Source organism: Scyliorhinus canicula, chromosome 5 (assembly GCF_902713615.1).
Source record: "Scyliorhinus canicula chromosome 5, sScyCan1.1, whole genome shotgun sequence".
Lineage (NCBI taxonomy): Eukaryota > Metazoa > Chordata > Chondrichthyes > Carcharhiniformes > Scyliorhinidae > Scyliorhinus > Scyliorhinus canicula.
The window spans coordinates 168,514,063-168,531,781 of NC_052150.1; the positions used below are offsets into that span (position 1 = coordinate 168,514,063).

At 53.5% G+C, this 17,719-nt stretch overlaps 1 protein-coding gene across 3 annotated transcripts in view; it reads left to right on the forward strand.

Moving 5' to 3' along the window:
• LOC119966413 (glial fibrillary acidic protein-like) overlaps positions 1 to 16,216 on the forward strand; it is a 51,180-nt gene extending 34,964 nt beyond the window's left edge. Inside the window, exons 6-9 of one of the 3 annotated variants that reach the window (XM_038798030.1) lie at positions 14,206 to 14,426; positions 15,162 to 15,208; positions 15,870 to 15,958; positions 16,078 to 16,216. In XM_038798030.1, coding sequence (XP_038653958.1) covers positions 14,206 to 14,426; positions 15,162 to 15,208; positions 15,870 to 15,958; positions 16,078 to 16,149 — 429 coding nt within the window. In that variant the 3' untranslated portion in view covers positions 16,150 to 16,216. Of the gene's footprint in view, positions 1 to 14,205; positions 14,427 to 15,161; positions 15,209 to 15,304; positions 15,718 to 15,869; positions 15,959 to 16,077 lie in introns of those variants that run through there. The other 2 variants (XM_038798032.1, XM_038798031.1) reach the window with 2 other exon arrangements.
• Positions 16,217 to 17,719: the final 1,503 nt, after the last annotated feature.

A 17,719-nucleotide genomic window follows, 5' to 3' on the forward strand; every position in this document is an offset into this window, starting at 1 on the left:
TCTGGGTGCCAAGAGGGGTCCTGTCCGAGATCTCACAGGCCTCGCCGCACAGGTGCATCCGCACCAGCACAGAGTCCCCCAGGCGGCTCAATACATCCATTTCAACATTGACCGAGCCCTACAGGTTGCTCGGGCAGCGGGTTTGCCGCAATCGACGGGATTGGTAGGGTGCATGTGGCCCTACAAGCACCTGCAGATGACAGGCCTTTCTTACCAAGAATCTATCTGCCTCCACCTTAAAAATATTGAAAGAATCTGCTTCCGTTAGTTTTTCAGGAAGAGTATTCCAAAGACTCACAACTTTCTGAGAGAAAATATTTCACCTAATATCAATTTTAAATGGCAACCCTTTATTTTAAATGTACCCCTAGTTCTAGATTCTCCCAAAAGAAGAAACATCCTCTCCACATTAACTCTGTCAAGAGCCCTCAGGATCTCATATGTTTCAATAAAGTCGCCTCTAACTCTTCTAAACTCCAGCAGATATACACCTAGCCTGGACCAATCTTTCCTCATAAGACAACCCTTCCCTTTCAAGTATTTATCTGGTAAACCTTCTCTGAATTGCTTCCAATGCATTTACATCCTTCATTGAATAAGATGACCAATACTCTACATGGTACTCTAGATATGTTCTCAATAGTGCCCTTTACAACTGAAGCATAACCTCTCTACCTTTGTATTCAGTTTGCCTCACAATAAATAACATTCAATTTGCTTTCCTAATTACTTGCTGTTCCTCCATACTAGCCTTTTGTGATCCATTGGCTATCTCACCCAGTTCCCTCTGCATCTCAGAACTCTGCAAACTCTCACCGCTTAGATAATATTCTATTCAGTTTTATTCTTCCTGCAAAAATGGGCAATTTTCTTCATTATGGTTCATTGGCAGATATTTGTCTGCTCATTAACCCATCTATATATTTCATAGCCTCCTTATGTCCTCTTCACAATTTACTTTCCTACCTAACTTTGTGTCATAAGCAAATTTGGCAGCCAACCCATCCATCTCTTCATCCAAAACAGTTTAAGGCCCCAGCACTGATTGATCCCTATGGCACAGCATTTATTCCATCTTTCCACCTGAAAGAGACCCATTTGTGCCTACTCTCTGTTTTCTGTTAGCTACCCAATTTTCTATCTGTGCCAATATGTTTTCCCCATACTTTGAGCTTTTATTTTCCATGATAACCATTGATGTGCCATTTTATCAAATGCCTTCTCAAATTCTCTTTCTTTCATTTAATATTTTTCCATTTCTCCTTCTCTTTCTTCCATTTCAAGTTTTTTTATTTCTCTTTCAAAATCTAGTTGTTTCATTTGGAACTGAATCCTAACCAATTCAAATAATGCATCCCCTGGAAAACTTGATCTCTCTGGTATCCCTTTTGGTTTCAAATGAACAACTATGCCTGCTTTCCTTGGGTAAGTTTAACCGCAGCTTATCTGCAAACTCCATTTGCTGACTTTTGATTACTTGTTGTAAACCAGTTAGGGTTACATGTTCCATCTTTAGAAAAATCTTAGCAATTATAACGCTAATTCTGATTCTATTCCCTTCTAAAATACCTCACAGGAGCTCCAATTCCTATGCCCAGTACATCGATACCTCCACGTACTTACATATTTTTAAGCAGTCTCAGATCTCACCTTATAATGATAAATCGCAGACCGGGTTTTACTATTCATCATTCAGTAACTTGGTGTCCATATTGTCATAATATCCACTCATGTATATCTTGAGATGCAAACAGGCAGTGATTGACACACAGGATAACCAATGAACACATACGACACGGAACAACCAATCACCAGACAGGACTCACCACTAAAAAGCCCACAGGGCATTAAGGCTCTCACTCACAGGACACGGCCAGGGACACAGTCGCAGTGCACAGGCCAATGAACATCATCACCATGTGATAGAGAGCTAGTCTGGTCAAGCCAGTAGGAGGTTATCAGTTAGGTTAATAGAGTGTCAACCCATAGCAAATTATGTACAGCAATCAACAGGTTCAATAAAACAGTGTTGGACCATCTCCTGTGTCGGAAGCCTGTTTCTCGTTTTACTGCATCCAGTTGCAGTCGATGTTAGACCAACACAGATAACACATCACGGTACCAGAGAGCTATTAACTCTAACGAACCTACCTCGAGTGAATCTGCAATGACCAGCACGCAGCCATCCAGCCGCATGGAAAAGATCCAACCTCCTCCGTAACTCCGGATCTCCGGCAACCTCGGCGCCAACTGGAAAGTCTTCAAACTGAAGTTCCTCCTGTATATCGAGGCCTCCGACCTCGAGGCAGCATCGGATGCCCGAAAGATCGCGCTGTTCCTGTCGACTGCGGGGGACCACGCCATCCACATCTATAACTCGCTCACGTTTGCTGATGGCGAAGACAAGATGAAGTTCATGACAATTCTGCTGAAATTCGACAACCACTGCGACATTGAGGTGAATGAGAGCATTAAACGGTACATCTTCCAGCAGAGGCTTCAGGGTAAGGATGAACCTTTTCAGTCCTTCCTGACCCAGTTCCGCATCCTAGCGCAGTCATGTAATTATGACTCGACGGCTGATTCCATGATCCGGGATCAGATCGTTTTCGGGGTCCAGTCCGACTCCCTGTGGGAGCAGCTCCTCAAAATCAAACAGTTGACCCTCTCCGTCACCATTGAAACGTACGTTGTCCATGAGCATGCCAGGAATTGTTACTCCCACATCAGGGCGGCAGAAAATGCAAAACTAGTCTCCCACGAGCCAGAAAGGGTGCAGGCCATCGCAAAAATGCAAGGCCTGAGCATCAAGGAGAGTGGCCATTTTGCGCACTTTTCCCGGGTCTCTACGCATGCACGCCACAACCGGGTGGACGACGAGGCCAAAGACCCGGATGCACATGTGTGAACATTGGCCGTGCGCAATGCGCACGCGTGATGGCGCACGGAACGCGCTGACGTCAGCGTCATGACGTGTCCAAATTGTGGCTCCGCCCATTTAAAGTGGCAATGTCCAGCCAAAGGAAGACGATGTCTACAGTGTGGAAAGCCAGGGTTTACGCGGCCTTATGCAGGTCCGCTCCACTGACCAACAGCCAGCGATCCCAACTGCAGCGCAAACGTGTCCGCTGCGTACAACAAGGCATGCAGGATTCGGATCCCGCCAGCCCAACGGACCCCGATGCTGACTGCCTCGAGTCTCCATACCGGGTGGGCATAATCACCACGCGTGAGCTGGCCTCCACCGTGCCTGCAAACCGCCTTTCAATCCTCACTATGGATCCTGACGACGAGTGGTGTGCTGTCGTCACAGTTAACCAGTCTCGCATCCGATTTAAATTGGACACTGGCGCATCTGCAAACCTCATATCACAGTCAGACCTCGACAGCATCCGAGACCAACTTAGCACTCTTCCACCAGCCTGCCAGCTCCTTGACTACAATGGCAATGCCATAGCTGCCAGTGGATCAAGATCGTCAGGCCTGAGAAGGCATCCCTGCTCGGTGCTCGCGCCTGCAAACTCCTAAATCCGGTCCAGCGCGTCCATGCCATGTCCTCGACACCGGCGACTGCCTCGCCCAATGTAAATCTCCAGGCTGAGATAGACGACATTCTCATGCAATACCACAACGTGTTTGATGGAATGGGCACGCTCTCATATCGTTACAAGATATTGCTCAAACCGAATACCATCCCAGTCATCCATGCACCGTGCCGGGTGCCGGCTCCGCTCAAGGATCGTCTGAAAACGCAGCTACGAGAGCTCCAAGGCCAGGGTATCATCTCAAAGGTCACAGAACCAACAGACTGGGTCAGCTCCATGGTCTGCATCAAGAAGCCCTCTGATGAACTCCGCATTTGCATCGATCCCAAAGACCTGAATCGTAACGTCATGCACGAGCACTACCCGGTCCCGAAGCGTGAAGAGTTAACCTGTGAGATGGCTCATGCCAGATTCTTTACCAAGCTGGACGCCTTCTGTGGGTTCTGGCAGATACAGCTGGACGAGTCCAGTCGGAAGCTGTGCATGTTTAACACTCCGTTCGGCAGGTATTGCTGCAACCGCATGCCTTTTGGTATCATATCAGCTTCCGAAGTATTTCATCGCATAATGGAGCAAATGATGGAGGGCATCGAGGGGGTGCGAGTCTATGTGGACGACGTGATCATCTGGTCCACGACGCCCGAGGATCACGTCGCTCGCCTCAAACAAGTTTTCCAGAGGATACATGAAAACAGCCTCCACCTCAGCAGGGCCAAATGCTCTTATGGTAGGTCCGCTGTCAAGTTTCTGGGTGACCACATTTCACAGCAGAGTGTGCAACCTGACACTGACAAGGTGCTGGCAATCAATGCCATGAAGACCCCAAAGGACAAAAAGTAGGTCCTCTGTTTCCTCGGGATGGTGAATTTTCTTGGGAAATTCATTCCCAACATGGCATCCCACACCACAGCCCTCCGGCATTTCGTAAAAAAGTCGACAGTGTTCCAGTGGCTTCCAGCACATCAAGCGGAGTGGCTTGAGCTGAAGGCGAAGCTCACCACAGCCCCATTATTGGCATTCTTTGACCCAACCAAGGATACCAAGATATCCGCAGACGCAAGCCAGGACGGCATTGGGGTGGTGCTCCTCCAGCAAGATCTGTGGCATGAGCATCATACGTGACCATTTGCTAGTCACTGCATCGCTGCACCTTCTGCAGCACCGTGAGGTGGTCAAGGTCTGGAACATGGATGGCTCGAATAGTCGTCGTCAGGTTGCAGTTCGTGAGCAACTGCGCCGGAGACAAACCAGTCGACAGAGGGGTTGCCCTGTCTGCCAATAGCGCCAGGTTGAAATCCGGAGGTGGCAGAGGCCATCAGTGCCGTAGCCGTGACAGCAAGGACATGCGTACAGAGTCACAGGAAGATAAATGACCTTGTCAGGGCAGCTGGGGTGAGTACCCGCCCCTCCCCCCCCCCCACCCCACCGATGTGCGGCACAGTCCTAGGTACAACCAACATGGCTGCACCCACCCATGCAGGCTGCAGTGGTAGGATGGGTTGTGAACCTCTGCCAACATACACACAACTACTGGTCCGCATGTATGTGTGCCTAACACTGTTACTCTTTATCCCTGCCACCCACCCGCCCCCCCCACAGGAGAAGCGAGCTCAGAACCACCGGGAGCGTGAGAGGACTGGAGGGGGTCTACCTGAACTGTGACCACTCACCATCCATAAGGAGAGGGCCCTGGACCTTGCAGGCTGACCCGAGGACCGGGAGGTTGCGGATGCAGAGGTCAGGGTGCACCACCAAGTTAGACCCCCCCCATGGCCTGCCCCCTTCCTCCATAGCCCCAATATCCCCCATCCCGCATATCCCCCTTCCCCCATATCCCCCTTCCCCCATAGCCCTATTCCCCATATTCCTCTTCCCTCATATCTCCCATATCCCCTTCCCAAGATCCCCTTCCCCTATTTGCCCCTTCCCCCATATCCCCTCCCCCCATATCCCATTCCCATATCCCCCTTCCCCCATAGCCCTCTTCCCCATATTCCCCTTCCCTCATATCCCCCATATCCCCCTTCCCCCATATTCGCCCTTCCCCCATATCCCCCATATCCCCCTCTCCATATCCCCTTTCCCATATCCCTCATATCCCCCTTCCCCCATATCTCCCATCCCTTATATCCCCCTTCCCCATATCCCCCATATCCCCCTTCCCCCATATCCCTCATATCCCCCTTCCCTCATATCCCCTTCCCCATATCCCCCTTCCCCCATCCACCGTATCCCCTTCCCCATATCACCCATCCCCATATCCCTCATATCCCCCTCCTCACATCCCCTTTCCCCCATATCCCCCTTCCCCCATATCCCCCTTCCCCCATATTCCCCTTCCCCCATATTGCCCATATCCTCCTTCCCCCTATCCCCATATCCCCCTTCCCCCATATTCCCCTTCCCCCATATTGCCCATATCTCCCACATCCCCCTTCCTCCGTATCCCCTTCCGCCATATCCCCCATGCCCCCTATCTGCGTGTCTAACCATGCATGCCGTATTGCAGGACCAAACGTCGACCCATCCGTCCCCGTGGATGCCGACCGCCCCCAGGACGATCCAGGGCAGCCACGAGCTAGGGACAGACCCGGCCCATCAGGTATACGACACCCCCAGGACGATCCAGGGCAGTCACGAGCCAGGGACAGACCCGGAGCAGCAGGGAGACGATGCCCCCATCTAGTGCGAGTGCGGCGACGCCAGCGGGCAACACCCAGCGACGAGGGGGGCAGCCACAGGAACAGATCTTCGTCGCAGCCAACCTAGGACACACCTACCCAGGACACACGTACCCAGGACACATCTACCCAGGACACACCTACCCAGGACACTGACGCACAGGACACTGATGCACAGCACACTGTTGCACACGACACCCACACACAGGGGATGGATGGACCCACTCCAGGGGACCCTGGACTTTGGGTCGGATGAGGAGCACGACACTACGCCACTGCTATCTCCTACACCCTCCACCATCACAGAGACACTCACCTCAGTTGGGCACTCTAGCGATGAGGCATCTGGGACAGTAACTGGTGCGCACAACACAGCCATCCCGGTACAGCAGGTGGAGGCAGGAGCAGCCGAGGGGCCGGGCGGTCAGAGGGCAGCCCGGCGCAAGCAACCATGTGCTGCCCAGACGGGTCCCAGGTTCCTGGAGTTACCACACCCTTTCATAGACCCTCTCATAGTCAAGGACCAAGGAACGATCGAAGGGGGTGACGGCTGGCTTGCGGCAGCTGCAGACGCAGGTGGACGAGCAGGGAGTGGTGCCAGTCATTTGTGCTATCTAGGCCGAAACCGCAGGGGTGGCGTCCGCGGTGGAGGCAATGGGTGCGACGGTACGCACCTTCGCCTCCCCGGCCCCCCCTCTCCCCGGCACAGGCCCTCTCTTCCCCGGCACGCGCCCTCACCTCCCCAGCACTCGGCCTCCCTCCCAAACATGCGCCCTCCTGTCTCCCCCTGCCCCTTCCACCTCACCCTCCACACACCCCCCTCCAACCCCCCCTCCAAACTCCCCACACCCGCCCTCCACACCCCTCTCCACACACCCCCCATCTACACAACCCCCCGCACTCCACAAACCCCCCCCACTCCACACCACCCCACTCCAGACCCCCCCACTCCACACCCTGCTACTCCACACACACCCCCATTCTGCACACCCCGCCCCACTCCACACACCCCCCCACTCCACACACCCCTCCCACTCCACACACCCCCATTCGACACCCCTCCCCACTCCAAACAACTCCACCCCACTCCACACCCCCCACCTCCCCACCAACTGCGGCCGCGCCGTCACTTCTCCTGCGACCACCCCACAACGAGACCTACCTCCGCGCTGGCCGACATCAACCATCACAACTGGTTGACGCCGTTATATAGGTGGTTTAATTTACGCCGACGTGACCTATGGTCATGTCGGCAGGACTTCGGCCCATCCAGCTGGGAGAATTCGGATGGCCCCGGGGCCCATAGTGTCGCGCCGGTCCTCACCATTCTCCGACGCGGGCGGCGCGATTCACGTCAGCGGGATTTTTGGGGGGCCGGGGAATTCGGCAGCCGGTGGGGCGGGATTCACGCCGCCTCCTGGCGATTCTCCGACTCGGCGTGGGGGTCATAACTTTTATTTTTTATTCAGAGATGTGGATGAACAGAGTCAAGGAGTTGGATTCTCCGAAAATGAGACTATGGGCGGGATTCTCCGTAGCCCTTCGTAACGCGGGTTGCCTGCGAGAAAAATCGGTGTCAATCACTCCGGCGCCGGGGCCTTCTTGAAGGCCGCTATTCTCCGTTCCCGGAGGGGCTAGCAGCTGACTGACGCTATAACGCGTCAGTTTCACCAGCTGCGGAAGTGGTGAGACCCGGCGTTTTTTGGAGGATAAGGAGGAGAGAGACAGACCCGGCTTTTGGGGGGGTGGTGGTGTGTTCCGGCATTTGTGGGGGTGGGGTGGGGTGGGTTCCGGCATTTGTGGGGGGGGGGGTGTGTGTGTTCCGGCATTTGGGGGGGGGGTGTGTGTTCCGGCATTTGGGGGGGGTGTGTGTGTTCCGGCATTTGGGGGGGGGGGTGTGTGTTCCGGCATTTGGGGGGGGGGGGGGGTGTGTTCCGGCATTTGGGGGGGGGGGGGGGGTGTTCCGGCATTTGGGGGGGGGGGGGGTGTGTTCCGGCATTTGGGGGGGGGGGGGGTTTGGGGGCAGCGGCGGGCAGAGAGGGGGGGGCGACGGATGCCCGGGGCCAACGCACCGTCGCCCCCCCCTCTGTACGCCGCTGCCCCCTACCCCAACCCCAACCCCCCCCTCACCACCCCTACCTCAACCCACCCTCACCACCCCTACCTCCCTCCCCACCACCCCTACCTCCCTCCCCACCACCCCTACCTCCCTCCCCACCACCCCTACCCCCCTCAACGCCGGGTCCCCCCCCCCTCAACGCCGGGTCCCCCCCCCCCTCAACGCCGGGTCCCCCCCCCCCTCAACGCCGGGTCCCCCCCCCCCCTCAACGCCGGGTCCCCCCCCCCCCCCTCAACGCCGGGTCCCCCCCCCCCCCTCAACGCCGGGTCCCCCCCCCCCCCTCAACGCCGGGTCCCCCCCCCCCCCCTCAACGCCGGGTCCCCCCCCCCTCAACGCCGGGTCCCCCCCCCCCTCAACGCCGGGTCCCCCCCCCCTCAACGCCGGGTCCCCCCCCTCCCCTCAACGCCGGGTCTCCCCCCTCCCCCCTCAAACGCCGGTACCCCCCCCCCCCCCTCATCGCCGCACCCCCCCCCCCCTCAATGCCGGTACCCACACCCCGTCCCCCTCCCTCTGAAGGCCGGTACCCACACACCCCCCTCTCCTCCTCCCCCCCCCCTCTCCTCCTCCCCCCCCCCTCTCCTCCTCCCCCCCCCTCTCCTCCTCCCCCCCCCCTCCCCTCCTCCCCCCCCCTCCCCTCCTCCCCCCCCCCTCCCCTCCTCCCCCCCCTCTCCTCCTCCCCCCCCCTCCCCTCCTCCCCCCCCCTCCCCCCTCCTCCCCCTCCCCTCCCCTCCTCCCCCCCCTCCCCTCCCCTCCTCCCCCCCTCCCCTCCCCTCCTCCCCCCCCTCCCCTCCCCTCCTCCCCCCCCCTCCCCTCCCCTCCTCCCCCCCTCCCCTCCCCTCCTCCCCCCCCTCCCCTCCCCCCCCCCCTCCTCCTCCTCCCCCCCCCCCCTCCTCCTCCCCCCCCCCCCTCCTCCTCCCCTCCCTCTCTCCTCCTCCCCTCCCTCTCTCCTCCTCCCCCCCCTTCCTTCCTCTGTTAGTGGGGGGGGGGGGGGTGCGGCGTTAGTGGGGGTGCGGCGTTGGAGGGGGGTGCGGCGTTGGAGGGGGATAGGGGTGGTGAAGGGGGTAGGAGTGGTTAAGGGAGGGGGTTGGGGTAGGGGCAGTTGCGTGCAGAGGGGGGGCGACGGTGCGTTGGCCCCGGGCATCCGTCGCCCCTCTGCACCCCGCTGCCCCTACCCCAACCCCCTCCCCTCACCACCCCTACCCCCTTCACCACCCCTACCCCACTCCAACGCCGCACCCACCCCCCACTAACGCCGCCCCCCCCCCCCCCCACTAACGGAGGAAGGAAGGGGGGGATGGAGGAAGGAAGGGGGGGAGGAGGAGAGAGGGGGGGTGTGGGTACCGGCCTTCAGAGGGAGGGGGACGGGGTGTGGGTTGCGGCGTTGAGGGTGGGGGGGACCCGGCGTTGAGGTGGGGGGGGGGACCCGGCGTTGAGGTGGGGGGGGGGACCCGGCGTTGAGGGGGGGGGGGACCCGGCGTTGAGGGGGGGGGGACCCTGCGTTGAGGGGGGGGGGGGGTTGCGGCGTTGCGAGAGATGGGGGGCGGCGTTGGAGGGGGGTAGGGGTGGTGGGGAGGGGGGTAGGGGCGTTGGAGGGAGGTAGGGGTGGTGAGGGGGGGGGTGGTTAGGGTAGGGGGCAGCGGCGTACAGAGGGGGGGGGCGACGGATGCCCGGGGCCAACGCACCGTCGCCCCCCCCTCTCTGCCCGCCGCTGCCCCCAAACCCCCCCGATGCTGCAACCCACCCCCCCGATGGCCGCAACCCACCCCCCCGATGGCCGCAACCCACCCCCCCGATGGCCGCAACCCACCCCCCCGATGGCCGCAACCCACTCCCCCGATGGCCGCTACCCACTCCCCCGATGGCCGCAACGCAACCCCCCGATGGCCGCTACCCACTCCCCCGATGGCCGCAACGCAACCCCCCGATGGCCGCTACCCACTCCCCCGATGGCCGCAACCCACTCCCCCGATGGCCGCAACCCCCCGATGGCCGCAACCCACCCCCCCCCCCCCCCCCAATGCCTCAACCCACCCCCGACACTGAACGGCGTCAACCATCATCAATGGTTGACGCCGTTTTAAATCAACTCTGATTTGCGCCGACGTGACCCGTGGCCACGTCGGCGGGACTTCGGCCCATCCGGGCCGGAGATTTCAGGTCAGTGCAAATAAAATGAAATCCCGCCGGCGCCAGCTGTTTTCACAGGCCGCCGGCGGGATTTGCACAACGCCGGTTTTTTTTCCGGCGGGAGAATTACGAAACCTGCGGGAGCGGAAATGACGCCGCTTCCCGCCAATTCTCCGACCCTGCGTGGGGTCGGAGAATCCCGCCCCATGTCCCCACGCCAGTGTACAAACGGTGGGGTTTTACTCCTGAAATTCCTGGAAAAAAGTTAAACGAATTCTTAGCTTTGCTGGGGGTTAGCAGGGACCCGGAGTGAATCTTGCAGCTTTTGCTGCAGGTCTGGGCCCCGCACTTCCGGTTCAGATGTCGCGCATCTGCACAGCGGCGATGTCCACCGGCCGCGCCGTGCTCCACAGCGGATTCGGACCGCGGAGCCAGACCGAAGAAAGAGACACCCGATCGGCCACGTGCCCGAGCCTCAAACCCCGCACATATAATCCTCGGCCGCCTATAAGGCCTCCCCCCGGCCCCAGTCTCCGATCCGCCCGCCCCGACCAAGACGACCATCGACTGAGTCCGCAGCCGCCTCGCGAGCATCCCGACCGGCAATAGATGGTTAGTTCCACGCCGTCGGGAACTCGGCCAGTCGTTGCAGGACTCTGGCAGTGGGCCCCAGTGGCATGGCGTACTCCATGGTGACGCCGCTTTTCGGTGCCCGGAGAATCGCCAGATCGGCACCGGGCCTAATTACAGTGTCAAACTGGATTCTCGGCCCTGGCACCGGCCGCGATTACAGCGTCAGGCTGTGGAGAATCCAGCCCAGGACTGCCAATTAATATTTAACAAAATAACAAAACATTTATTAAACATGAAAAGATTGACCATAAGACAATACTCCTTCACCCCACCTGTATCTTCACAGGCGTACACAGATTTCCAAGGATAACACAAGTTACAAAATATATCTTATAATATAACGTTCTCAGTAAGTACACAGTCCCTGCAAACCCTGCCTTTGAGTACCCTTCACTGCCTCACTTGCAGTCGCACTTTCCTGTCCCTGACCTCTGACCAATTTAGGAAATATTGTTCTAAGGAGTGTGACTGCCTTGTGGTATAAAAAGTTAACTTTCTCTCTCCCTGATGTGCCGCAGTATAGGCAGCTTGACCTCCAGATCAATAACTCTCAGCTGATATTCTTGTAGCTGCAAACACCACAGATGTGTTTGTCTTGGATCACACCAGCATCCAGGAGCTCCCACATCCTGCAATTGCAGCTTATTACCTGTCCTACCATCTCCAATATGTGTTAATTAATTAACAATAACTAATTAATGAACTGACAATTAATTAAGCCTATACCTCCTAATCGATTTTGACATTGGCAATAAACTTTACAATATTCACAAAACTTCAGTATCTAATAATACCAGGGTCGGGATTCTTCGGAAACCGGCGGGGTGAGCAACTTCGGCGCGAAGGAGTGGCGTGAACCACTCCGGCGTCGGGCCGCCCCGAAGGTGCGGAATCCTCCGCACCTCCAGGGGCTCGGCCGGCGCCGGAGTGGTTTGCGTCTCGCTGGCCGGCGCGGAAGAAGCTTGGTGCCATGCCACCCGGCGCCAAAGCGCCCCCGCCAGCCGGGACCGCCAACGTGTACTGGCGTCATCCCAGTGCATGCGCAGGGGGGGGTTCATCTCCATGCAGGCCATCGCAGACTGTTACACCAGCCGGCGCAGAGGAATAGAGTGCCCCCACTGCACAGGCCTGCCCGGGGATCGGTGGGTGGGCTCCAACCGCGAGCCAGGCCACCATGGGAGCACCCCACCCCGGGGCCAGATCCCCCCGCACCCCCCTGAGGACCCCGGAGGCCACTGTCGAAATAACTGTCGTAAATACACCGGCGGGACTGGCCGAAAACGGGCAGCCACTCGGCCCATCGTGGGCTGGAGAATTGCCTGGGGAGCCGCTGCCAATGGCCCCTGACCGGCGCGGCGCGATTCCCGCTCCTGCCAAATCCCCAGCGCCGGAGAATTCGGCAGCCGGTTGGACGGGATTCATGCCGCCCCCCGGTGATTCTCCGATCCGGCGGAGTTCGGAGAATGCCGCCCCAGGTATTGATTCATCTGCTCCTTATGCTGCACCAAATACTGGAGGCTGAAAAAGAGAAGTAAAAAGCACCTCCTCCCCACCCTTCGCCGAACTCTCCACTCAGCACACTTTACTTCTTGAAGTAAGCCATACCAAAAGCACCTTTCTTCCTCTGTGCCAAATTCTAACTTGGAGCCAGTTTCTCATTTATAGTCACTCTCTTTCTGTTTCACTCAAGTGAAGTCTCCCTCACTCATAATTACGGAAGCATAGCCTACATACCTAACAGCACACTGGCACTGAAATTCATATATCACATTAGTCATTCATGTGAGAGACAGAATTACCTTTTGGCTTGACAACAGCATCTTGCTCCTGCATAGTAGCAGCGTGAATCAGGTAGCTTCATCTCTTGCTCTATTTTTGACATCCTTTGCCGTTCTGGGGTAAATTGAAGTAAACTGGGCATTTTTCCAGGGTGACCAATCAGAGTTAAGTTGCTGGGTTTAAAGTTCAGACAATGTCTGGCAGTTAACTATCAATCACCATCAACTGATGTATTCTTCATGGCACGGTAGCACAGTGATTAGCATTTTTGCTTCACAGCTCAAAGGTCCCAGGTTCGATTCCTGGCTTGGATCACCGTCTGTGCGGAGTCTGCACGTTCTCCTCAAGTCTGCGTGGGTTTCCTCCGGGAACTCTGGTTTCCTCCCAGTCTGAAGACGTGTACGTTAGGTGGATTGGCCATGCTAAATTGCCCTTGGTGCCCAAAGGGGTTGGGTGGGGTTTCTGGGTTACAGGTATGGGGCGGAGTTGTGGGATGCTCTTTCCAAGGGCCGGTGCAGACTCGATGGGTCGAATGTCCTCCTTCTGCACTGTAAATTCTATGTTCAATGCCTCCACCAATCAGAGTCCACTTGCCATTCAATCAGCGTTCTCTTTTCGTAGAGTATAAATATATTGCTTTCCCTGACATCGGCACTTTCTTGTGAATTGTCCTGATGAATGCAAAATAAGAATCTTTGACAAAAAAAGTCTCTTTTCAGAAATTCTCAAGTTCTGTACTACCAAATGACTAAGTTACATTTATTATGATGCTGCATTAAACAATGTTCTGATACAATGAGGTTTTATTCAGTCACAATTTGCCAATAGCTCTTTTCACATTCTGAGGGTTGACAATACTTCATGTGTTCCCACAGCAATACAATAGCCAGCTTAATTCTATTCACTAGATTATTGACTTCCAATTTAATCACAAGAAATCAGGTTTCCACTCTAGTTTTACTGATCAGTACGCATGCTGTAATTTGTACTAGAATTTTCAATTAATCTAATTGAATCGTGTTGTGGGTACAAGGGTGGCTTTGGGGGTGAGGAGGGGAATCAAATGCCAACCTGATTTGTCAGAAATTAACAGTGAACTGGCTACTATACGAGTGCTCTGTGATAAGACAATAGGTACTGCAATTTATGCAGTGAAAAGTAATTGATGTAAACTCAGTTTAATGCATGTACAAAATCTGCATGGAGTGATTTGGAATCAGAAAAAGGATGGTTCCCACCCACAGTGCACACACATGAATAAAACAAATGTGATCGCAAGGAAAATGTAAGAAAATAAATGCCTATGTTATCCTTGAAACAGAAAGACTTTCTTGAGCGTCAGAAGAATGAAATGGAGGATCGGTTTAGCAAGGAAGCAGCCAAATTCCAGGAAACTGTCACTCAGTTTGAGAATGACATCCAAAATCTGTCTGAACAGATGAGCTACCGTTTGTCTGAATATCAGAATCTACTGAAAATTAAAATGGCTTTGGATGCTGAGATTGCAACATACAGGAAATTGCTGGAGAGTGAGGAAACCAGGTAAGATTTTCTGTAAATGCCGTGTAATGTTATTGAAAGTATTTGGCAATATAGGGCTGCTTTATCAGCTCAGCAACTAAGTAATTATTTCTGAGACAACCTATTGCATGACTTCTATACCTGAGAATTGTCATACGTAGACTACATTGTTGAGCACTGTAAGTGGAAATACCTTTCTATAAGTTAGGAGTGTAACACTGCCAACAATTTGTTCTACTGTATTTTCATAATACCTAATGTCAGTCATGAAGGGATATTTTTCACGTTAATCTAATGCCAGTTTTCAAACCATGCTCTGCTAATAGTTGATTTGTAGACATTTTGTTAATTGTTGTCTAGATTACTGTGCACTGTGTTGCTTCTCACTTGAGCTCGAAGAAAGTTCAATAAGAAACCAGAATACTGGGAGTGAAAATGCACTTTGATGGTAGCACAAAGTATTGGGTAATGCGTTTAATGTGCCACTGATTCACTATGCTAACCAACAGAATTTCCCCATTGTCTATTTAAAATAGTGACAAGGGCAAAACCTCTGATTTTTTGTCACCATGGGGTTTAACTGTTGAATGTAGAAATGCATGGCTGTATGTATCTTATGATATCAAGCTATCTAAAAAAGCTTCACACAATGAATTACAATGGAATGTAGTTACATATGTTGGCATGAATAATTTAAAATTTCAGGTGAAAGGTGTCAACAAAAGTGCTACATTAACCAAGTTCTTTACTTTGTAGGTTTTCCACGCATTTTTCTCCAACACCTACCCCTTTACACCTGCAAGGTAGGTTGTTTGTTGCATTCGTAAAATTTGAATAAGAAGACGTTACGTTCTATTTTGTTTGCATACATAGAAATAATATTGTATAAATTAAAATAGATATTCTTTATAACTATGAGTCCGCAGCCGCCACGCGATGGTCCCGGACGGTATGAGCACACGTAACCCATGCCATTGGGAATTCGACCGGTGGGCAGCGGAGCATCACAGTTGGCAGCAGACAATGGCCGGAGGAGGTGGATAATCGGCGTGGCATACTCCTAGGGAATGACGCATTTCAGGGGACGGAGAATCCAAATACTGGCACCACTCCCGATATGGGCATCAAAACGGATTCTCTGCCCCGGTGCCGAATGCGATTTCAGCGTCGGGGAGTGGAGAATCCAGCCCCTTATATTTCTATTCTCTGTTTTCTTGGTAGCATCCAATGTATGATATTTTCATTTGAAAATCATTTGTTCCACTACTGTCCACAAAATCTTCCCCATTAAACATTTTTTAAAATGGCTACAGCATGCTTATCCATCCAATCCACTGAGAGTTTATTTTGATATAAATAGCTCATCTGTTCAGTAAAGAAGAATTTTTTAAGTCGTTAAAAGTTCAATCCAGATACGAACATTTCACATTAAGACCACATGTAATTTTCTTCCTTGACTTCCAGAAACAGAATTTGAATTGGACAATCAACCTGAAGTTCATTCCCCCAGAAGGACATTGCGCTTGAAAACGATTGAGATGAAAGATGGCGAAGTTAGTTAGCGCCTGATAATGATTCTCCAAAATGGAACAATTTTAAATGAATGTTCATCATGGGGTTTAAATGAAATATTAAAAAATGCATGTATTTCTTCTTTCTTTTCCATTCACAGGTAGTCAGCGAAGCTTCACACCAATATGAACTGCAGCCAGCCAGTGAACTGACTGAATTGACTGAAGATTAAACTTGGCTAAATATGTGAATAGGAATTGCAATTTTCTCTTTATGAAGAACAAGCAAGGAACAAAGAACAAAGAAAAGTACAGAACAGGAACAGGCCCTTCGGCCCTCCAAGCCTGTGCCGACCATGCTACCCGTCTAAACTAAAATCTTCTGCACTTCCGGGGTCTGTATCCCTCTAGTCCCATCCTATTCATGTATTTGTAAAGATGCCCCTTAAACGTCCCACTATCGTTCCTGCTTCCATTACCTCCTCTGGCAGCGAGTTCCAAGCACCCATTACCCTCTGTGTAAAAAGTGTGCCTCGTACATCTCCTCTAAACCTTGCCCCTCGCACGTTAAACCTATGCGCCCTAGTAATTGACCCCTCTACCCAAGGAAAAAGCCTCTGACTATGCACTCTGTCTATGCCCCTCATAATTCTGTAGACCTCCATCAGGTCGCCCCTCAACCTCCGTCGTTCTAGTGAGAACAAACTGAGTTTATTCAACCTCTCCTCATAGCTAATGCCCTCCATACCAGGCAACATCCTGGTAAATCTCTTCTGCACCCTTTCTAAAGCCTCCAGATCCTTCTGGTAGTGTGGCGACCAGAATTGAACACTGTACTCCAAGTGTGGCCTAACTAAGGTTCTATACAGCTGCAACATGGCTTGCCAATTTTTATACTCAATTCCCCGGCCAATGAAGGCAAGCATGCCGAATGCCTTCTTGGCTAATTTCTCCACCTGTGTTGCCCCTTTCAGTGACCTGTGGACCTGTACACCTAGATCTCTGTGACTTTCAATACTCTTGAGGGTTCTACCATTCACTGTACATTCCCTACCTGCATTAGACCTTCCAAAATGCATTACCTCACATTTGTCCAGATTAAACTCCATCTGCCATCTCGCCGTCCAAGTCTCCAAACGATCTAAATCCTGCTGTATTCTCTGACAGTCCTCATCGCTATCCGCAATTCCACCAACCTTTGTGTCTTCTGCAAACTCACTAATCGGACCAGTTACATTTTTCTCCAAATCATTTATATATAGTATGAACAGCAAAGGTCCCAGCACTGATCCCTGCGGGACACCACTAGTCACAGCCCTCTAATAACAGAACCGTGCTGCCTCTCGCTAATTTTGCTTCCAAATGGGAGTGGATCCTGTCTCAAAGAATTCACTCCAGTAATTTCCCTACCACTGACATAAGGCTCACCGGCCTGTAGTTCCCTGGATTATCCTTACTAACCTTTATAAACAAAGGAACATAATTGGCTATTCTCCAGTCCTCCGGGACATCACCTGAAGACAGTGAGGATCCAAGGATTTCTGTCAAGGCTTCAGCAATTTCCTCTCCAGCCTCCTTCAGTATTCTGAGGTAGATCCCATCAGGTCCTGGAGACTTATCTACCTTAATATTTTTCAAGACGCCCAACACCTCGTCTTTTTGAATCTCAATGTGACCCAGGCTATCTACGCACCCTTCTCCAGACTCAACATCCACCAATTCCTTCTCTTTGGTGAATACTGATGCAAAGTATTCATTTAGTACCTCGCCCATTTCCTCTGGCTCCACACATAGATTCCATCC